This window comes from Neofelis nebulosa, chromosome 13, assembly GCF_028018385.1.
Source record: "Neofelis nebulosa isolate mNeoNeb1 chromosome 13, mNeoNeb1.pri, whole genome shotgun sequence".
Lineage (NCBI taxonomy): Eukaryota > Metazoa > Chordata > Mammalia > Carnivora > Felidae > Neofelis > Neofelis nebulosa.
The window spans coordinates 86,478,303-86,502,308 of NC_080794.1; the positions used below are offsets into that span (position 1 = coordinate 86,478,303).

At 46.1% G+C, this 24,006-nt stretch overlaps 1 protein-coding gene across 3 annotated transcripts in view; it reads right to left on the reverse strand.

Moving 5' to 3' along the window:
* ADAM12 (ADAM metallopeptidase domain 12) overlaps window positions 1-24,006 on the reverse strand; it is a 351,526-nt gene that overhangs the window by 293,478 nt on the left and 34,042 nt on the right. For all 3 annotated transcript variants that reach the window (XR_009252729.1, XM_058698080.1, XM_058698079.1), the window contains exon 2: window positions 11,405-11,541. Coding sequence is in view for 2 of the 3 variants with exons in the window: in XM_058698080.1 (XP_058554063.1) it covers window positions 11,405-11,541 (137 nt within the window). In the remaining variant the exon portion in view is untranslated. The remainder of the gene's footprint in view (window positions 1-11,404; window positions 11,542-24,006) is intronic.

The window sequence follows — 24,006 nt, forward strand, 5'->3', positions numbered from 1 at the left end:
TGTGTGTGACTTTGGGACGCTGTTTCTGTCCTTCCCCACCGACAACCGATGCTGCTTGGGCAACTGGGAGCGAGATGGGAATCTTGGTGTCGCCCTCGGGCCTCGGAGGGCGACGGCCCGTTTGTGGTATATGCCCATTGCAGGCATTTTCCCGTGGCAGCTGCCTTCCCAGAAACGCATCCAGACTGAACGAGATGAGGCCCCGATACCTGCTAATGAAACCGCAGGCTGGAAACACTCGGCTCCGGGACTCCCCCCGAGGCTGCTCTGGAGGTGAATCTTAAAAAGCTCCCTTCTCCCCTTACTTAGGCTGGGAGACAAGGGGGTCTACGGACCTGGAAAACCTCACTGTCCCCGAACAGCCCAGACGTGAAATCTGCAAGCCCACCAACACCTGCTCTCCGGGCTCCAGATGAGCAGGGACACGTATGGAGGCGGCCAGTGCCAGGCCAGCCAACAGGTCCCAGGCCAGCCAACAGGTCCCGGGGATCCGACGGCTTCCCACGTAGGCTGCCTAAGACCAAAACCAGCGAGAACTTCTGGCCATGCACACACATTCCCGTCAGCCCAACAGGCACGACCAGAGATCATATATATGCTCAGTGGTCTTGTTCTGAACTCTAAAAGAAGGGACTCGATTTCAAAAGAGCCGAGAGAGAATTCTCTACCCCTTCGTGGGCTCTCGACTCTTAACTTACGCTTCACCTCCCAGAGCTCTGCTTGAGCAAGCTTCCCAGTAGCTCCGCCAGGAAATTGCCAGTTCTTAACGCACTTTTTTAAGTATCTCCAGCACCCAGCATGGGGGCCTGGAACGTGAGGGGTTCTCAATAACTCCTTGCTGATTAAATGAGTATACGGAAAGAACTCAGGGGAAGACAATGTTTAGTCGGTAAAAATTTTTCCCCTCGGAAGTGAGACGTCAACAAGTCTTAGATGGAATTCTACCGGATGGTGCTTGTTCCTGGCTGGGCCACCGGGCTCGGCCGCCAAGCAGATGGACTTTCACTCCTCAACTCTGGGGATCCGATGGCCCCAGCCCCCCTGCAAGTGAGGCAGGGCTTAATTTGCACAGCTGTGCACAGCACCCCTGATGAGGTGCTCAAGGAGCATCTATCGGAGGGAGAAAAGAAAGAAACTGTGAGAGGTCTTCAACTGTTTTCAAATGATATAACGTCTTCTCCAATGACAGACGGACGCATTTAGAGAGGTACACAGCACACTTTTCATTCCCGTGCCTTTTATGTGGTTGCGAAAACAATCAGTATATCAAGCATGAATAAACTGTGAAGTGTGGCTGTTTCTCCAACTAGGCTGAGATCTTTCGTGTAGACAGTGGGTGACCGATGTTTGGGAAACACAGGTGTGAAACATGTCACCTGCATATACAAACGTAGCCCTGGCGACCCAGCAGCGATGGGACACAGCATATGCATAACATTTTCGAATTTGGGCTGTCTGCCCTCATACCTTCAGGGGTGTCCCCTGTGAGATGCCATGGGGCTAATGCATGCCAGGAAGGCCACGGAATGGAGCCCAGCTAATGGCTCCCACGGGAAGGGGGAATCCTAACAGACATAATCTACAACCCTGGGCTCATTAGCTGTGCTCTCACCAACTCCGTTTGGGTTTATGACCATGTCTTTAAATTACATGCTCGGAACATTAGTGGGTTCAAGCAAAAAAAGACCCTTACTACCTTCAGTGAGTAAAACTTGCAAATGAAAACGGTTACGCCTGTTGAATGAAATCTTTTTGTGCGCCCCTTTTAGGAAAAGGTCAAATAAATTTCCGATAATTAGCAGAAAGACGGCCTTTGAGGCAGGGATCAACTCAGGGAATCTGAAAAGCCAGAATTAGGTCAACTGCTGGAGAGTCGGGCATTAATTTCTTAAAATAACATTTTAGGGAAAAGAACTTAATGATTAGGTTTGATTCTCAAGGATTGATTGAGGTTACTGAAAACAGTCATTCATCATTTTTGGCTGCGTAGGTATAGCCACAAAAAGCCAAACTCCTGGTGTATTTTCTCTTATGTAACTTTTAGAATTAAAACTCGAACACCTGGGTGGCTCAGTTGGTTGAGCATCTGACTTCAGCTCAGGTCACGATCTCACCGTGTGTGAGTTCAAGCCCCACATGGGGCTTGCAGCTGTCAGCCTGTCAGCACAGAGCCTGCTTCAGATCCTCTGTCCCCCTCTATCTGCCCCTCTTTCACTTGTGCTCTCCCCCAAAATAAAGAAATATTAAAATATATATATATATAGATATATATAGTGTGAAAAGGTATGGTGTGTCCCAGTCTTGACCCAGAATTTGAAGTCTGTTTCCTTAAAATCTAGCAGGAACACACACAACTATTTCCTTACTCTGTCAGCTGAGAAGACCAACAAGTGACACAGCAGTGCGGCTGAGCACACCCAGTGCCCAGATTTTGATGTCTAACACCATTCTCCATGGAGCCAGGGCTCTGTGGGGAAATGGCTGATTTTAGGACTGGGCAGGAAATACAGACCCAGTGCTTCTTGTAGTGACAGAAAGTTGGGGAGTGATAACACACACACACACACACACACACACACACACACAGACTCTCTCTCTCTCTCTCTCTCTCTCTCTCTCTCTCTCTCCAGGGAGCATGTCAAAGGGACACAGGAGCCAACTGAAAGTGCTCCCAATGGTCAAAGCAGGGACAATTTGAACAATAACATAAATAAAATAGTTTTGGATTACAAACCAGACTATAAATATCCATGAGTCCATCCTGATACAGAAAAATAACTGAATAAATAAGTAAGTAGGGAGAGAAGATAAATCTCCCCTGCAGGAGAATTAGAGCTAATTAATGCAGCCACTTCACCCTCTAGGGGGTGGAGCAGAACTGCTTTGAGCATGAGATGTGCACAGTGACGTCCTTCCAAGAATCCGGTACGTAAAGGAGACACAGCTGACGAACATGACCTCAGCCAGACGATCAAGGTCAATAGCAACAGTCATAAGGCCCATCGATTGCACTTGTTATGGTGTAACAAGAATAGTACTTGACTTCTGGGGTCCCCTCCCCAACCTAGGTAAGCCCAGCTCAATCATGAGAAAAAGATCAGACAAACCCCAAGTGAGGAATGTTCTACAAAATCCCTGACCAGTACTTCTCAAAGCTATCAATATCGCCAAAAACGTAAAGTCTAAGAGACCGTCAGAACCAAGTGGCAAGATGATGAGTAAACGTAATGTGGTCTCACAGAAAAAGGACGTTAGGTAAACAACTAAGACAATGTGAATAGGGTACAGACTTCAGTTAGTAATAATGTACCAATATTGGTTCTTTAATTGTGACAGATGCACTGTAACATGAGATAATAGTGGGGGGAACATCGGGTGACGTATGTGGGACCTCCGTACTCCCTTGGTGATTCTTCTGTAAATCCACGACTGTCCTCACATGAAACACTTACTTTAAAAAGTCCAGCAAGAACAGACTTTGAGAGAGGGAGAAGTCAACTTTTCTTCTTACCTGCCCCAAACCTCCAATGGGCAGATTGCTGTAAATACATGTAGTCTGGGGAGACATACATTTCCTTTTGCCCATTTACGGATGGTGCCCATCACCTGTTGTCAGTAGGTGGCTATTGCCCTCAAGGGGACAAAACTTGGTCCTTGGGGTAGGGGTTGAAAATTCGTAGATATTACAACAATTTGTTTCCTTCTAAAGCTTACCTCTAGCTAACAGATCTTGTTTCTTAGCATTTCATTTCTCCCAAAAGAGAAATATAATTTAAGGTAAGCTAAACTCAATTAAGATTAATTCAAATTAATTTTTCTCTTTAGTCAGGCAATAACAACAAAACAGTTATAAAATACTGGTGTATACCACTCAAAAACACATACCTGACCCTTGCAAGGAAGTGTGCAAGAAATGGGGGCGTCCAGAGCACGTTAAATCAATACAAGAGGAAAATTTCACACAAGCTCTCTACACAGTTATTATGTTACAATCACAGCGCTGTATTCAGTTGGTTTTCACACGATTTTACATACTTGGTTGTAGGCATTCTTGTGATAGGTTTAAAAAAACCTCTCACTTTTTAAAGACAAATAGAATTAAAAAAAAAAAATCTGTACTTTATGGGCCGCCTGGGTGGCTCAGTCGGTTAAGCATCTGACTCTTGATTTCGGCTCAGGTCATGATCTCATGGCTTGTGAGTTCGAGCCCCATGTCGGGCTCTGTGCTGATAGTGCAGAGCCTGCTTGGGATTCTCTCTCTTTGTCCCTCCCCCAACGTGTGTGTGCACGCATGTGCACACACACACACACACTCTCTCTCTCTCTCTCAAAATATATAAGTAAACTTTAAAAAAAAAATCTGAACTTTAAACTTTGGTTGAACGAACCATCATCACCAACATGACTGTTTCCTGAACAACTAGGAAGGAACCACCATCTCATTGGTTAGGTTCCGACTTCCGAGAAATTCCAGAGTAAACGCATAGGTGAGGGCGTCTTCAGTCGTCGCATGATATAAGACCATTAAACACATCATTAAGTCTCTCTCGGGGAGATATGCTCTTTAGTCTAAACTGTGATTTAAACATCATCAGCCTTCCTCTGGGCACCTGGGTGGCTCAGCTGGTTGAGCATCTGACATTGGCTCAGGTCACAATCTCGTGGTTTGTGAGTTCGAGCCCCGTATCGGGTTCTCTACCGCCAGCGCAAAGCCTGCTTCAGATCCTCTGTTACCCTCTCTCTCTGCCGCTCTCCCGCTCATGCGCTTTCTTTCTCTCTATCTCAATCTCTCAAAAATAAACATTATAAACAAACAAGTCATTAAATAAAAATAAATCATTAGCCTTTCTAGACATTTTCTTTTCTTCTAACTGTCCTCCAGCCCCAGAAACTTTCCTTTTAGTGAAAGAGTTCAGGTTAAAAATCTAAAAAGGCCATACGTCATGAATTGTTACAGATGTGTCATACCAATATAAATGTGAATCACAGGGAAAGTAGGGTGTGGGGTATATGGGGCTGTCTGTACTATCTTTGCAATGTTTCAGTAAATCTAAAATGACTCTGAAGTCACTTATTTTAAAAAGCACGTGTCTCTTATTAAGTACTTATTTAAATTTATTATAACTGGTCACCCATCTGTGAGTTTCTTAAGGGCGGACAGAGGCTCACCCATCCTTGTACCACAGGAAGTTGACCTGGGACCTGGAACACAGCAGACACTCACATGTGCTTGGATGAATGCAGAAAAACTGAAAATGGAACTCGTCAGACTCCTCTCCTCCTCATACCAAGCAGCTATATACCCCACCTGTCACTGAAACATGGAGAGTCTTACCTAAGAACCATAAAGCAAAAAGAAATTTGTAACTCTGTTTAAACAATGCAAAGCACTCCATCCCCTAATATTACCTAAGTTTGTTATTTTCTTTTAAGATTTATTTATTTTTGAGAGAGAGGGAGAGACAGAAAGAGCACGAGCGGGGGAGGGGAAGAGAGAGAAGGTAACACAGAATCCAAAGCAGGCTCCAGGCTCTGAGCTGTCAGCACAGAGCCTGACGTGGGGCTCGAACGCACGAACTGCAAGATCGTGACCTGAGCCGAAGTCCGACGCCTAACCAACTGTGCCACCCAGGCGCCCCATAAATTTGTTATTTTAAAAACATATTTTCAAAAGTCCCAGGTCTGTGATGATGCTAGAGGTCTGAGGTGGGGAAGGCGGCGGGGCGGGGGGGGGGGGGGGGGGGCGGGAATCGCAGTAACTGTAGGGATACCTGATTCAACAAGCCAATTTTAAAACAAATGACATTAGGGCCTTGCTAAGAGGGCACAGGAAATAAACGAGCTGGCAGTGAGCCACGTGGAAATGTCATCCCAGAGCCCCTCCTTGACTGAGAGGTGTGCTCCCAAAGGTGGTGGTGGGGACACAGGTGAACCAAGCACAATACCCCGGTTTGCTTCGTCCTTGTTGTGTGTCAGCTGCAGGATAAGAGTGAATAAAAATGCCCTGAAGGGTTGGGAACTGCACTCACATCTCGAGAAAGTCAGAGCTCTCTTGGTGGCAAGACAGCAGGGGAGAACACCTGCCCTCCAAGCCATGCTTTCGGAGTCTGGATTTATGAGCCAGTCCCGATACGAAGCACAAGAGGAAAAAAGCTAAAGATTTTCCTGGGGGGGGGGGGCAGCAGGGCGCTAAGGAAAACATAAGACTTCGGAATCTGACCGACTGGGCTTGGTCGCCAGACGGGCTACTTCCCGTTCCAAGTGCTTCCGCACCCTGGTCTGCAAACTTACACAACACCCACCCTGCCGGGCCGCCGGAGCACCCGGTGGGAAATATCTATAGTATGGACATCTAGCTCAGGGGTTGCAAACTACAGCCTGTGGGCCAAATCCAGCCTACTGCCTGTGGGCTAAGAATGGTTTTACGTTTCTAAATGACTTTTTCTTTTCTAAAAAAAGGAGACTATTTCATGACACGTAAAAATTCTACTAAATCCACATTGCAATGTCCATAGATAAGTTTTATTAGAACTGGCCATGCCCGATTGTTTAGGCATTGTCTAGGGCTGCCTTGAAGCTTCAAGGGCAGAGCTGAGCAGCTGAGACAGACGGCGTGGGACCCACACAGCTGAGTTACTGACCGTCTAGGTCTTCCCAGACAAGGTTTACTAGCCTTTGGTCTAGCTCCATCCGAAGTCAAGGGAAGGTTCTTAGTAACTGTCCTTATCCTTCCTAGTCTTTCCCCCAGTGCAGTGGCTCTTAAGGGCCAGGTGTTCACCACCTCCCCCCCCCACCCCTTCAGGGGACATTTGGAGTCGACATGAATGGAGGGGAAGGCACTACCGGCATCTAGTGGGTACAGGCCAGAGACGCGAACACCCTATGGCACGCAGGACGGCCCCCTGCCTGTACACACACAACAAAGAGCGACCCGGCCCCACTGGCGACAGTGCCGACGTCGAGAAGCCCTTCCGGAAAGCCCAGAATGAGTTACGAGAAAGGAAAGGGGCGGACGCTCAGCATGCCGAGCGTGCTGGGTCAGGCAGCAAGGGACACGTTCACATCTCGCTTGTAGATAAGGAAACAGAGGCTCAGCCAGGGCTGGTCACTGGTCCATCGTGATATGGCAACACAGGAGCCGGAATCCATTGTCCCTCCTCTGCTTGCTCTCTGTCTCTCTCCCTCTCAAAAATAAATAAAGATCAGAAAGAGAGAGAGAGAGAGAGAGAGAGAGAGAGAGAGAGAGAGAGAGAGAGAGAGAGAGAGAGAGAGAGAGAGAGAGGGAAGGTATAATTCAAGCTGGGGTTTCAGGTGTCAGGGACACAGCATATGCCAAGGATAGCACATTTAGGCAGCAGGCTGCCCTGCCCGGATGACCTCGATGGCTGGGAGGCAGAGTGGGGCCTTTGGCATCAGGACAGCCCCGCCTATAAAGCATCTTGGGCATCATCAAGAAACCTGGATTTGGAGTCAGAGATCATGGGGAGCTTCTGAAGGGGCTGGGAAGCAGGAAAGTGACAGGCTAGCTCTGTGTCTTAGACAAATCACTCTGCTTGCATTATGTATGTCTGTAGCAGTAAAGGACTAATAAGCCACGGTGGGGAAGGGGCATGTGTTAGACACACTGGGCCAGGGGACTCGACAGATGTCTCCAACCTCATGATCTGAGGGGGGCGGGGGGAAGGGGATGACAATGTTATCCTCTAGGGGCTACTAAATAAAATAGAGAAGATTGACAGGGGCTGTGTCCACTTTGGGGCACAGCGCAGTTAAAATAATTGGGAACTTTCAACCGGAGGCTCCTGGAATCCACTGGATGTCAGGCCCAAATCTCAGAAATGAAGGCAAGGGGAGTGATGTGGGTTTTAAGTCCATATATGTTAGAGAATACGACGTGCCGGGGTCATCATGCGAAATGTTTTCGGCAGGGCACTTCCCACACAGCAGGAGTTGAGGGGCGGTGGCTAACGTCGCTAGAGCCATTCCTGTGAACAGCCCCCCACGCCGCTCTAGGCGGACAGTGAGGCCACAGAAGTGAACGGCCCAGCCAGCGGGAGCCCTCAGTCAGAAGAAAGTCAGCGGAAACCAACCGTTAAAGGACAAAGCCAAAAAGAGGAATGAAAAGCAAGAATTAAAGACATATGGGGAGAAACAAGAGAGAACAGGGTCTTGGGAGCCAAAGGAAAGTGAGAATTTCAAAGGAGGGTGAATCGCTGTCAAGATAAGTAAGACACAGAGTGAAAGGAAGGGCTGGCTTTGGAAGTTGGGAGGCTACCTATGACCTTGGCAAGAACCGTGGTTGTGAGGAAGTGCTGGGCGGGGGGGGGCTGCTACTGGGGGGGGGGTGGGAATGAGGAGGGGTGGGGTGAACACCCTGCCCCCCCCACGTGAGGAGAAGTCTCCCCAGAAGGGCTGACACAGATGGTTATTTGAAGGAGAAGCAAGGCTCCTTCCGATGTATGGAGCGGAATCTACTTCTGCTGTTTTAATTAGCTGCCATTTGATATTTGATATTTGAGACCCACAATACGCAAAGGGAAGCTTCGGTTGCACGTTCTAATCTGCTTGCCTTTCTATTTTCCATTCCACACGCTATTTCCATACATTCGTTCTCATGTGAGCAGGCTGGTGGTTGGACATTTCCTGGAGCATTCAAAGGCTGAGCTCGGCGCAGGTCATCTCCCGATCGGTCACATCTTGACATGCCTTCCCCGGGCTTCGTTTCTTTCAAGACATGAAATTGGAGACGGATCCCTAAAACACTTTGTACTGGCAGTATCACCTTCCATTTGTGTAGCGGGTTTTAGTTCCCCGTGTCATTTTGCAGCCACTGTTTCATGGCGCTCATTCCTATAACAGCCCTGAGACGGAGGGAAAGCAGACAGGCTTATCCTCCTGTTATAGACCAAAATAACAGCAAGCAGACAAATAAAATGCCAGAAGCTCTCCAACGCAGGCAAGGTCCCGTTCTTTCCCAGCCTCGTCTCCGTCAAGTAAATTATCAGTGGCAATGATGGCTTGGTTCTTCATTTGAAAAGGACCTGATAATATCCCATCCAGGTATATTTCAATCACAGCGGGGAGAAGGAGGTGTGGAATGTGACAGGACTTCTGCCTAAATCAGCTCAGTCGGGTTGACCAGCACTCCAGCACTTTCCGACAGTGCAAGGGTTCTAATCTTGTGTGCTCATGAGAATCCCCTAGGAGCACTTTATAAAAAGGAAGATGCCCGGGCCTTCCCCAAACTAAGCACACTCTCAGGAAAGACACTGGCTGAACAGAAAGATACAGGAGAGCAAAGAATAAAAGAGCAGAGCAGAAAAGCAAGAATCTAAACCCACAACTCCATATTCTCAGGCACGGCAGGCAGGGGTTGCGTGGCAAAAATATTCATGAATGTAAGTTTTGCATACCTGAGGATACACTCTGTTAATGTGAAATGAAATGAAAATGAAAATGTCTGACGTGAAAACGTGGGCAGTCATATCTGATAACAAGGAAAGACACACACATACACACCATTAGTCAGAATCCCTATTCTCCCAACAGGTACACGCATCTCCCTCGTGGAGAATTATGGCATGCATGTACGAGCGTGTCGTAGGCGCCCTTTTTCATGCAGGCTCTTAGTGGTTAACTACCACATATGGGCACACATCGTAATGACAGAGCCATAAGGCTGATTTCACGAGTCCCATGGCATTATGACAAAATGCTGTTCCCCAAATCTCTTAAGTCCCTATTCCCTTAAATAATGTCGGTAAGGCGGAGTCCTTTGAGTGTCCTACGCATGCGTCTACCACCTGCATGGTTCTAATCTGGAGGTACAATTGCAGAGGAGCTGAGACAGTCATAAATAATAATGGTTTTCTCCATTTTCTCTAAAGATGGTGCGGGTGCCCCATAGTCATCGGGTTGTAAGCTTGGCCAGAAGCCGGAGATGTGCCGCCGTGCCTCAGGATGTCCGCAAGATGGCTGGCTGGCAGGAAGGATGAAGTTGGAGGTCAGAAACCAGACCCCACCTGAACTGGTCCATTCCAGTGGCGTGCCAAGAACACTCGTCAGGTTTTGCTCTGCTACGCACCCCAGGTAGGGTTGCCAGACAAAGGGCAGGACACCAGTTAAATGTGTATCTCAATAAACAACAATACCCCAAATACTGCATGGGACAGATTGAAAAAAAAAATTCTCTGTTTATCTGAAGTCCAAGTTTACAGGGATATTCTCTATTTTTATTTGCTAAATTTGGCAACCCCCACCCCCCAATCAGGGAAAGCTTCCATAACGGCTTCTACCCCCCAAGAAACTTTAGATGGTTCCATATTTTTGTATTATTAATTAGCACCTATAAATATTTTAAAGGCATACTTTCTGGTATAGTATGCTTCTCTTTTCTGCATCTATCATAACATCTCTAATTTTTCAGATTAATGACACAATGAAATATTCTTTAACGTCTTAAGTTTTTCTTCCAGGAAACACCATCAATACCACCGCAAGTGACTTATCCATTGCCTGTTAAATTTGCAACAGTTTCCATGAAACAGAAAAATCCAAAAGAGTAGATTTGGCATCTGGATCCTTTAACCAAACCTCCTACCTTTCCGATTGCTCACTTTCAACCAAAAGCTTCTTTAGAAAATAAATTAGTGATGTAAATCATATTATCATTACTCACATTAAGGGGGCCCACTGCAGCCCTTTCAGAAAGCCACAGAGGATTTTCACAATCTCAACTGTTCTTTAAAAAAAATCTGTTTTCTATTATGAAAAATAATCTAAAAATAGTTCCGCATAACACAAGGACAAAGCCATCTGTGTGATCTCTCCAAAGAGCTCATATTTCTATAGATTTTTATCACTCTCCAACTGTTCCAACAAGTTCTGAAATTTAAGAAAGTCGCGTAGATTTGGCACCTAAAACTCATCGAAACATCAAACTTAATCGCTAATGGTTCAATTTTGTATTGTTCTTTTACATCATAGAAAGCTCAAATCAAATATGTATCAAAGTAAACAAAGCACAAAACTGCATTAAAACTCATTACAAACTTTTTAAAAAAGTCACATTAACATGTTTCTACCAATAATCTATAACATCAAAATGTTGATGAAATACACATGAATATAGAAAAATACCCAGCCCTCGAGTAACACACACACAGAAACTGTGTACCTGGACACGTTATCACCTCTGTGTGTTTGAAAAGTAACTTTTAGCAGACGTAAATGACGCTGGGCCCCTCATCAAGACTGTCCCTCTACAAAATTTCACTCTGTAAGGATAAAGTCAACATTAAAACAAAGACAAAGCTTGGACCAAAGAAAATGAGTGCAGTTGATGTGATTTTCAAACTTCAGCCATCACACAGTCAAGAAAACGAGAAGAGACAAGACAACTGACCTTTGAGTGGATGCTCTCCGTGGGGTCCCAGAGGGCTCCGTTCAAGACAGAGACCTGAACTATTTCGTAAGCTCCTCCCCGGCCCCTTCTTCCGGCCTGCTGGATGGAAGGTGCTGATTTGCTTCCTGGGTTCACCCCTGCATCAGAAAGAAAACAGCCCCATTCTTCATTCTTGTCAGGAAGAGTTTGGCATCAGAAACTCATGACATAAACAACTCCACGAAAATATCCAGAAGTTGAAGGAGACCAAAGAAACAGCATTCTCTATTAAGTCACAGTCAGTGTTGCAGGTGATGAATTCTCTGTCAATCTGACCCAACGACGTTGTGACTCAAACGAAAGCTCATTTTCCCCTCCAAGTCCTATGGCATGTGCTGGGTGATAATCAAAGTCAAAGTATATATAATTCTGTCCTTCCACAAGCAACCAAAACACAGCAAGTAGTGACTTTTTAAATGATGAATGAATGCTTTGCTTAAGACCAGCTCTCCATTAAACATCTCAAGGCTTTAGCTGTATTAAGACTAAAGCCATTTACTTAAGTCCCAGTGAATCAGCTCAACCCAATGCCGAGTCTCCTCTCTGTACTTACGGAGGCTAATTTTATATGCTTCAGTGAGTGATTCTATAGACAAAATTAATTTGCCAGTTCAGACTGACGAGACTGGTTTATGTAAAAAAAAAAAAAAATTAAGTCATTCAATAAACTATTATATGATCTTGTTTCTTGGGGTCCTGTCGAACCAGTTAATGTCCCGACACAGGTTCAATTTAGCGCCATATCCATAAACAATCCTAATGGAAAGTATAACATTTTTTCTCTTCTGGAGTGTGTATCACTTTCTTAACAAGTACGGTAATTTCTCTGGGCTCGCTCTCCGATGAGGTCACATTCCTGCTATGTGGCGCAACCACAGTATATCCCTCATGGTAAAGGATGGGAGCAGATTCCCTCACATGTTATTCCCATTTCTTCAACCAGGACTCATAATTTTCAGACCTGAGTCATAATAGCACTGTTTTAAGTTACTAAGGAGTTCACATTTATTGGGCACAAATGGTATTGAAATTTTAATCCTAGACATTTTACAGTTCCCCAAATACTTTTAAATCCACACCATTTTATCATTCTCAATGTGGAAGCCTGCAGTTATATTCAGGTTACAAAAGGATTACTACTTGAGTATTAACTGTCTGACACAGCCAATCGGGAAAATTCTCAAGCTGCTCACAAGGCATTTAAAACTCCCACTGGTTGAGGGACCACAGGAACAGAGATGAGCCAAAAGTTGGGGAGATGGCCAGCGGCAGAGGAAGTGAGTGGGCCTGGTGGCCACAAGCGGTGTGTGGGGCGGGGAGGACCATAAGCCACGTGAACAAGGAGAGGAAATCATGTGGTGCTCAGGGCTGAGATGAGCTGAGTTTTTGGGGATGAACCTGCATTCAAGTGATGATGATTCTGGCCATGCACCCAGAGGGGCCCACTCCAGGTGGTGACATCTGTGGACACTGGTGGAGGGCTGGATGGAAGTGGAAAGAATTGCTACCCAAAGGGAAGATTCCAGAATCCCTTCTCCTGACTGCAGAGGGGGCAGCCATTGGCAGCATAGAGATCGTGCATAAATGACCCTCATCCACCAGCTTGATTTCATGCCTTTCGATTTACTCCCTGGTAGTGCCACGTCACTACAAGTAGGGGCTTGGGGATAAGACATACCCAAGCACCTGTACTGACCCTTCCATGTTATCAGCTGTGGGTCTCTGGTCCAGTTGTTCGCCCACTTGTTGGCTCATTCACTCACCCGCTCATTCAACAACTATTTAATCCCTGCCTACCTTCTGATGGGCACTCTGATGTCTCCCATTCAAAAAGCCCATTGTTTCTGATTTGGCCCAATATGCCCTAATGTCACCTAGAGTCAGTCCCTCATTATGAAATGAGGGGGACCTTCGTTTCATAAATGTAGCTTCACCCCAGAAGACTCAGTTCTCTATCCCGTGCATCTAAGAGAGGGACACGAATACGTGTTCTTGTATTGAAAGCAAGATGAACAGACAAGACCATTTCAGAGAGCAGGCAGGTCAAAGAAGGCACAGGGCTACAGGGGCTCTGTGTAATCCCTGTGCCACTCCTGCAAATCTGCAATGGTTTCCAAATAGAAGGGAATAAGAAAACACGAGGTGATGGAAGAGCGGTGGGGAGGCCTACTCTTGACGGACAGGCCAGGAAAGATCGTTATTTGTTGGATGCATATAAGCCCAGCTGTGAAGATGAGAATATTCCAGGCCCACACAGAGCCATGGGAAGAACAAGTCCACAGAGGCACAGCAAGTTCTCTCCCTTTCCATAAAACGAGGCAGAGCGCGGCGAGGCTAGAAGGAGAAAATACACGTGAAGCATAGAGAACGTCGTCCACTGGTGACATCGACATCACTCTCTAAGCCTCGCCAGGACCCAGGTCTCTTGCGCTGGACCCTCGGTGGGATTCCCGAGTTGGAATTTACTTGAAAGTGTGTGTTAATCTAGTTATACAGCTCCTGCTGAACCAGACTACAGAGTGCAATTAGCTGAATTTATCTTAAGAGAGAGGTGTATTAATTTGAATTGGACTAAGGAAGCTTTGAAATACCAGCAATAATGGAATAAGAATGGGAAATCTGTCTGAACTTTCCCCTAAACTGATGAAAGCCATGCCACATGCCAAGAGCCACTGTAGCCGTTACGTTAATCTTTTGAAAAGTCAGGCAAAACTGTTAAGAAAGTGATTGCAAGCATTGAAACATTTTCTCTACAAAAACAAACCAATTCGATTAGAAGCTTCTCCAGGCAGTTACATTTCCAACCCAAGTGAGTGGTTCACTTGAGTAGTCAGTCACAAATCTGGTTGTCCAAGGGCTCGTTAAATCCAAAACAGGAGTTCTGCCTCACCCGCCACCCACCACCCAGCCACAGGGGGGAAGACCGGATGCTTTCCAGGGTATTGCAGCCACACTGCACAAAGACCTGGAAGAGATCTTCGCCCAGCCCCAGACACTTGGATGACAGTCTTTGTGTGTGACAGAACGCACTTGAGAAGCCATACGTCTGGGAAGGAAGGAGACAGCGCCACACAGCCCAGGTCTCCTGGGTGAATCATTCGCGAAAGTTGGCCAGCAGGGGAGCAGGAGGGGAGCAAGTCCACACCCTTGATTTGGGGGAAGCTGGGGAACCTTGTGGGGCCTCCTAGTTGGTAATCACGCTGAAGCTGCACAAACCAAACACAGGAACATTCTCAGTCCTCTGCACCTCTTTCCTCCAAGACCCTTGGTAGCAGAGAAAGAGAGTTATCTACTCTCCTGAAGGCAAAATGTTCCAACCACCGAACATTTCCCTTTTCACTGACATATTCCATCATCTTAATCCAAAAGAAGTCCTTTTTGGCTGAACCGTTTTCATCTACGAGGTTCTATTTCTAAATATTCCGAGGAGAATTTAGAGGCAGGCTCTGCCGGCACTAGGAGAATGTTGTGCAACCTTTTTAAGAAATTGAGTAACGGCACTGTTTGCTGTGCACGGTATTTATTGTCTATGCACATGGATAATGAAGCCCTCCCTCCGCTTTTTAATTGGTTGCACAACATCCCCCCAGCAGTATCTGTAGGCAGAAGACCGTTTCTTATGAGCTTTGCTTATGTATTTATACACTGCTCTTTCTTTTAGACGATGCAAATAAAAATTTTATCTGTGCTGCATGGATAGACAGAATAAATTATACACAGCTGTGAGATATCAGAATGTATTTTATGGAGTGATCTTGTTGACAAACCATAAAAGCAGGTCCTGAACGATGCGTACGTTCGAGTCCTAGAAACCCAGGGGAAAAAAAATAGGACCTTATAAAATCGACAGTTTGCATACATTTTGTTTTTCCTAATATTTAGGCATCAACAAGACTCGGTTGCCTAGATAAAAAAATAGGAATAGCTTACAGTGAGGAGGGACTTCTGGCTTTTTGTCTGTTGGGTGACCAGACACACTGCTGGCCAAGTTGATAAAATGGCCAGTTTTCCTCGGTCTCGTGGTGGAAAAAAAGGATATTAGATAGTTTGGTTCCTCACACAATCATCTTCTGCAATAACACGTGTGTTTGCTTTGCTTGTGTCCTCGTCTGAGGTTTTCATCTTCAGACCTGACTGTGGCCGGTCAAGAGGGGACGTAGAAGACCCGATTCGGCCGGCAAGAAAGAATCTTCACAGGGATGGGTTCTAAGGTCTTGGAAAAAAACCAGTAATGAAGACCACCCCCCCACCCCCCGCCCGCAAAGTGACTTTGGATCTCTCCCCACCATGTGAGTCACCCAGAGCCTGGCTGCCCGTGGCCCAGCCTCTTTTGCCTGCTTTGCTAAGGGAACAACTTTCCGATGGCCAACCAAGGGCTTCAGCTCCGCAGAGGTGGAGACAGAGGCGGAGTTGTGAGACAGAGAACAACAGCCATCTTGGAGCAGCAAAATCCGGCCCTGAGCTTGAGTTCTCACACCTCTGCTCTCCAGGCCTGCCCCTGAAGTCCTGTCTGCCCTCTGCAGGATGGGAAGCACATTCTCTCCCTTCTGGATTCTCACAGGGTTGAGGAAGCTCAATGCAGTCAAAGAGCTTTCAAAAAAGCTTATTGCATGAAGTCAGTTTAGGGTGTCCAAATCCATGTTTCTAGACTTCCAGACGGTGTCTGACCAAACCACCCTGACGGCAGGAAAATGACCGTGGGCTATTGATCGTTAGAAAATGCCGGGTTTAGGGACTGGTGGGGATCCGCTCAGGCCGCCCCTGGGCCGCTGGGGAAGCAAACTCAGATGAGATTACTAGTCAAGGTAAAACTTAAACATCACACCTGGAGTTCTGCCTTGCCCCTACATGGACCTAAGAGAGAAGAATTGATCTGAGGCACTAAAAATAGCATTAAGATAAATATTCTTTTGAAAATCTAGCTGGGGGTGGGTGGGGTGGGGCAGAGAAAGGTCGAGGTGGCCATTATGAGCTGCGTAACAATCTGGGGACACGGGCTTAGGAAACTCGTAATGCATTTTCCTTAGCCCCAAACATGTGAGAGTTAAAAAAAAATTTATAGAACTGACTGACGTGCTCCTTGCTGCAGGCAAATACAGTGGCAACATTCCCATAAAGCACAAATATATTTCCTTGGTTCAGATCCCTATCTGCAGCCTTACCGAATAATACTGTCACTCTTGCGTTTCATCTGCAGACTCCCTGGATGGAAATTAGGAATGTGATTTTAAACCTTTTTTTCCCCTACGTTTATTTTATTTTCATTTGGGGGGAGGAAGAGAGACAAGAGAGGGAGAGAGAGAGAATCCCAAGCAGGCTCGATGCTGTCAGCATGGAGCCCGATGCCGGGCTCAAACCCACAAACCGGAAGATCATGACCTGAGCTAAAACCGAAAGTTGGATGCCTAACTGACTAAGCCATCCAGGTGCCCCAGGAATGTGATTTTAAAACGACAGCCCAGGGATGCTCAAAAGAACCATGGCAAAAGTCAATCTGAAAAGAGCAATTTTAGATTTTGAGAATTTCAGGAAAAACCTGAAAAAGCTACTTTAGCCAGAGGATCAAGGGCAAGTAAACAGTCCCGTCATGTTGGTGGCATGTACGTTTCATAAGATGTGATAAAAATGACACTTTACCTCTGTAGTCTTGCTCTCCCAGACCCATGACCCCAGTCTGACCTGAGACACATGTCAAAAAAGGTGCATCCTATGACATACGTAACCAGCACACCCCAAAACTGTCCAGGTCATCAAAGACAAGCACTCTAAGAAACCTTCACAGCCAAGAGGAGCCCAAGGAGGCAGGACGACTAAATGTCATCTGGGGCCACATGCTGGGTGAGATAAAAAGTAAGGAAATCTGAAGGAAGTATGAAGTTCAGCTGAAAAGCTATCAATTTTGGTTCATTAGTTGTAACAAAGGTACAATTTTAACTTAAGAAGGGGAACGTGGAGGTGGGGAAGGTGTAAACAATCTACACGATCTTCTCCATTTTCCTACAAATCTAAAACTGTCCTTTAAAATAAAGTCTACTGGGGCGCCTGGGTGGCTCAGTAGGTTGAGCATCCATCCGACTCCTGATTTCGGCTCAGGTCACGATCCCCAGGGTCATGGGATCGAGCCCTTCGTCAGGCTCTGCACTGAGCATGGAGCCTGCTTGGGATTTTCTCTTTCTCTCTCTCTGTCTCTCTCTCTCTCTCTCTCTCTCTCTCCCCCCCCACCTCTGCCCCTCCTCTCCGCTTGCTCTCTCTCTAAACATTAAAAAAAAATTAGATACGTAAAATAAAAACAAGTCTACTATGTGTCATTTTTAAAACTTAATCCGAATCTCGCAGGAATAATGTCGTTCTGGAGAAATTCAGTATCAGAAGTTCAGAGACGCCTGGTCACCACGGAGGGCTCCAAACACCACTGACCAGAGTGCCTGCCCTTGACTGTTACATTGCTCTTCGTTCAGGCGGAACTTGACTGTTACATTGCTCTTCGTTCAGGCGGAAGACGAGGGAGCCACAGTCAAGTGAAAAGCGTCAAGTAATTGACAAGGTCTCCCGGAGTATGAAAAGGCAGAGGGCTGTACAGAAGTAGTTGATCCTCAAGCAATTGAAAGGCCATCACAGGCCACACACGCATGACCTTGGGCGAGTGTCCCCTGCTCGACACTCAGATTCTTTGTGTGTCCGGGAGGCGATGGGACCATCGCCCACCACAGAAGGCTGGCAAAAGGACCAAGTGAGATCACAGATGCAAAGTGTACATGGGTGTCATTTAGCTTAGTTTTTGTTTGTGTTAAAATCAGTGTTTGGAAAGAAACCAAAATGCTCTTTCAGGTTTTTTTCTGGGTGTTGGGGCTATGAATTCACTGTTTTTCTTCTTTATGTTTTTGTATGTATCTCTGATTTTTCTGTAGTCAGCACATATTACTTTTATGATGGATAAACTTTTATGATGAATAAAAAAATCAACTTAAAAACATCAATCATTCAGACTCATGACAACAAACCCTACTGTTTGCACATTTTACTTTCTTACCAGCTTTCCTGGCATCACAGATACACAGACTTAGGCATGCCAGCCTTAGGCAGCCCATTTGGAAATAAAAGCAACCAAGCACTAGGGAACAATTACAATTTTGAAAAGATGTTTTATACGTCATTTCAAAACCCAAAGAAAGCTGGTTATGGCTTCCCATAAATGCTTCAAATGGATTCATACCCAAAGCATCCGTTGTCTCCACTACACAGAAAAATGATTCTTCATGCCCATAGTGTCTCCCTTCCATGGGGAGCAAAATCATTTACAACATTAACTTCTTTTTATACCCTTTGCTGGTCAGTGGAAGCTAATGGAAGGACCATTTTACAAACGGTCAGGCTGAATGACACGATTATTCTGAATGCTGCCTAACAACAAATGGCAGAATTAATGGCAAAACCCAAGCCCTTTGCATTTCCAATACATTCATTCACTTTGCCCTTCACCCCAGGGACAGATACGTGCTGCAGGAATTCATTTGATTACTTCTGGGGGCTGGGATGGAGTCAGAATTTTCCCAAATTTACTTTGCAAGAAATGATCTAAACGGAAACGAATGGAACCAAGGGTTACAATCCATACTCTAGAAGTCATTTTTGAAAGTTAACAGCAAAAAGGACAAAAATGAAAATGAGTTTATTCCACCCACTATCGTAAACTTAGCAAACGGAAGTGTGCCACAGTGAGGGAGCGGTCACCTTACGTCTCTGCTAAAAGTTCTGTCCCATCTGAGGGCTCTTTCTCATATCCTTGCTGCACCATCGGTCACCGCGGACCATCTTCTGCTAGCATAGACACTGACTCGGCAGCCCCCGAGTGCTCTCTGACCAGGGCTTGCCTTGCTCCACTCATCCCCCATTTCACCAGCTTTCCTCTCTCCCTGGGGGCCTTGAACAGCCCCAAAGTCACAGCTCTGGGCCATCTTCCCTCTCTACTCTGTCCCCCACAGCACTCATTAATGTTAAGCTGATGTTGCCCAAATCAATATTTTCCCATCCGACCAACTCAGCCAAGTGCAGTCTGTAATTTTAATTCCTGTGTCTGATCGCCATCACCTTCTCAAATTTGGCACGTTTAAAAAGCAAAGCTTTCCTACCCTACGACCCAGCATTTGCTCTACTAGGAACTTACCCACAGGCTACAAAAATACTGACTCAAAGGGGCACGTGCACCCCAATGTTTATAGCAGCGCTACCAAAAATAGCCAAATTATGGAAAGAGACCAAATGTCCACCGACCGATAAATGGATAAAGAAGATGTGGTGTATATACACCAGAGTACTACTCGGCTATGAAAAAGAATGAAATCTTGACATCTGCAACAACGTGGATGGAACTAGAATGTGTTATGCTAAGTGAAGTAAGTCATGCAAGAGAGAGACAGTTACCATATGACTTCACTCCTATGTGGAACTGAGAAACTCAACAGATGAACATAGGGGAAGGGAAGGAAAAATCAGATAAAAACGGGGGGGGGCAAACCCTAAGAGACTCTTATATATAGAGAACAGACTGAGGGTTGCTGGAGGGGAGGTAGGGAGGGGGATTGGCTAGATGGGTGATGGGCATTAAGGAGGGCACCTGCTGGGATGAGCATTGGGCGTCATATGTAAGAGATGAATTACTGGGTTCTACCACTGAAGCCACAATTACACTGCATGTTAACTAACTTGAATTTAAACTAAAAAAAAAAAAAAAATCAAAGGTTTCATTCCATTCCCCAGTCAGAAAACAAGGCATTCTGTGTCACACGTCTTGCCAATGCTACCACCATTCAGTGACCCTTAAGTCTCATGGTCACATGGCCGGGTGATCTGACACAGCCCTTTCTTATGACCCTCAGTCAACAACAAATCCAAGGAGCTTCTTTGTGCTTTTTCTCTCTTCGTCTTCTAAAAACTTTCCCACTTCTTAACTGAATCCTTCTTGGTAGCCTCATCACCTGCACGTCTCCCTCTTCCAATCTTAAAGGAGGGGACCCTTGAGAAGAGCAAAAATCTACAGCATGGTCATCCACCAAGAGATATCTGAGCCCAATGGGAAGGCATCTTAGAGTTTTTAAGCAGAGTAAATAATTCGCATTGGAAACATTCGCGACGCGAGAATGGAGAGTATGAGGGCTGGAGAAGAACAGACAACCGAGAACCATTCACAGGACAAAGAGGCGGCGTTGAGCTGCAGGTGACAATAAGCACTTATCGATCACAAGGGTGAATGCTAACTGAGCTGCTACGCACCAAGCCCCACACGAACCCTTTAAAGTTTGGCTTGTTTAAACGGCACAACACCCTCTGATGCTTACTGTTGTTTAATACATGAGAAAACAGGCAGAGAGAAATTAAGCCCCACGGTCAGACACATTGTGAAGCCAGGAGGTCACCCACACAGCCACGTTCTAGGATCCGTGCTCCATACGTTAACAATCGCTCTGGCCTAGAAACACTCGGAATGAGTTCAACTCCTTCCTGTGTCCTAAAGCTCCATCCCTGATCCCTCCATGTTGCTCACTCTGTTGCGACCACACCGACCACCTTTCTACCACCTCCATGGGCCCGGCTAAGTCATACCTCGTGTGTTTTCCATTCGCTGCTCCCTCTGCTGAACACGCCAGCCCTGAAGCCTGTGCATGACCCCAGATCTCATTACTCATGTCTTAGCTCAAACGTTACCGCTTCAGAGAGGCTTCCTCCCGACCCAAGATCTTCTCCAGACCATCATTCTATGTTTTCCTTTCCCACAACTGTTAAGTACCTAAACTTGTTTTATTTATTTATCCTTTTGCTCTGCCCTCACCTCCTTGACCCCCAATCTAAAACCTCGAGAGGCTGGGCACCTGGGTGGCTCGGTCTTAGGTTAAGTGTCTGGCTCTTGGCTTTGGCTCGGGTCACCATCTCACGGTTCACGGGTTCGAGCCCTGCGTCAGGCTCGGTGCTGACAGCAAAGAGGCTGCTCGGAATCCTGTTTCCCCCTCCCTCTGCCCTTCCCCTGCTTGTACTATCCCTCTCAAAATAAATAAGTAAATATTAAAAAAAAAAAACCCTCAAGAGGTAGGTGCCTGGTTTGTCAAATTCACTCCTACATCCAAGTGCAGACAGGTATTTATTTCATGGATTATCATCAAACAAATGAAAAGTTCCCACAGCCTTACTGTGATCCTAATGACAAAGGGGAAGGGGCCAGGTCGTGGTTCTAATCTCGGAGGTTCTGACAGGTGGTGTTGAGCTCACCTAGCAATGTCCAGGCCATTGCAGGTCAATGCACAGAACCAAACCCTCATATATCTTATTTATAAGCCAGAATTCCAATTTACTTATTTATAAGGAGAAAGAACTGACAAGTCAACGCGAATCCCCATCTAAGGCATTTTGCTCATCATCTTCCCAGCAGGAGATCTTCCTTGAAAAGCAAAATTAAGATCAGGACAGAGAACTGAGGGACCGTAACAGAAACTGTGATCACAAGCGCCTGATGTTTCCTTCTCTCCTCAAGAGTGTGTACCTGCCATCGAGCCAGGAGAGTTGTCCCTCAGCAAGCATGCCGAACACCAAAAATAAGCAAGCACAGGCTGATTATCCGAATGGGATGCTATTGACTCTAGCCGTTCTCGAAGGCTGGCTCTCGAACACTTGCTAACTCATAATGTAGTTGACTCTTCTCCCACCATTTGAAACGCTTCATCTTTTTTCATGAGAAAAAAAAAAAAAGCACTTTGAGTTTTAACTCAGGTAATGGTTTATAGACCTGAAACCCCACGTGTGTCCATGAGAAAATATGTTCAGAATTCCAAAATGCGACACCGGGGGCACAGCCTATGCCTCGTGCCCCTACTACAGGAACTTTTCCTCCCCCTCCTCTGTCTGCTGGACACTCAACCGTAGGGACTCCTGTGGCTCAGGCAGTTTGGGGGTGGGGAACGCGCAAGACTGGGAGTCCTGTGCCTGGAGGAAGTAAGGACGGGAGATGGGTGGGAATCAGCCAAGGAATTCCTGCCCAAATCCCAATGACCAAGGCAAAAGCGTGGCTATCGGGAGGCAGGCACAGACAGTATTTTTACAACTTTTCATCTTCCGGTTGTTGATTTTGCCCGTTGAATTTGAGGGACCCAAATGGGAATCCTAATCTAAATGGTCAAACAGGATAAACAAAACCATTATAAGACAGGGTCAGAGCCCTGAGTTCGGGCAAGTTTTAATTCCATGCAACTTGATAAATATTTAGTAGGCATACAGAAATGACTCAGGAGCATTTTTAATTAGAAATTAGAAACCCTTCTGTTTCAATTAGAAACCCTTCTGTTCTCAGTTTTTGAAACTGAACAATGTGCTTAGTTATCTTTCAATCCTGGCCTCATCTTACACAGAGAAAGCCAAAAAAGCAAAGGAAATTGTCCAGTTTAGGAACTTTTAAACAATTTCCTCCCAGTAATACCCATCTTTAGTCTCATCTATTCCCACAAGACGACAGAACTGGCCAATCTCTCGTAAGGGCCAACAAGTACCTTACCGGAGTGAGTGCCTTTGTGGGTGAGTGCCATTGCGCTGGTTTAAAATTCATACTGATGCTGCATTAATTGTTCTAAATGGACTTTTGCCCCTCTATAAAATCAGCACTTATCCGCCATCCACGTGGCATATCCTCTCACCACGGGCGTTACTGGAAGCTTGCCTCGTCTTTCCCCCTCCAGGATATCAACAGTGGCATCGACGAGAGGAGACACAATGTTCCGTGGCCTCCCTGCTCAAAGGAATCCTGGAGACAGGGGAGAGCATGTGGGGCGTGGACAAAGGCCCCCCGGCCTTTGCTGGACATGAAGCATGACTGTTTTCTGTTTATCCAGCAACGACCGGGCCCTGGCAGGTTGACAAGTCAGTAGCCAACCATAGCCAAAAATGCTCAGGAGCCAAAAGTTCCGAAAAAGCCCTCTAAAAACCATGCGAGCATTTGAAAACAAACAAACAAACAAACAAACAAAAACACCTCACAATCTCTTGGTTGTTTTAATGTGCACTTGTCACTGAAGTTAAGCTTTTTCATATTTTTATCAGTTATTTTTCATTTCTTAATTTGGGGATTATGTTTTCACATCTCTTGCCCATTTTTAATTGTTCTAATTTATTTACATAAAACTTTATGTGTTAAGAATATTAAACAGGCTGGGGAGCCTGGGTGGCTCCATCGGTTGAGCGTCCGACTTCGGCTCAGGTCATGTTCTCACGGTCCGTGGGTTCGAGCCCCACGTCGGGCTCTGTGCTGACAGCTCGGAGCCTGGAGCCTGGAGCCTGGTTTGGATTCCGTGTCTCCCTCTCTCTGGCCCTCCTCCACTCACGCTCTGTCTCACTCTCTCTCTCAAAAATAAACATTAAAATTTTTTTAAAGAATATTAAACAGGCTTCTTTCTAAAGCGAACAAGCAAACAACTACCGAGCCAACCAGAATCCTCCCCAGTCACCTCCAGTGAGTGGCGATCTCCCGTCTGTGGCGGGGAGGCGGTGCAGGGTAGCAGCCGAGAGCACTGCATCGGTCCATGTGA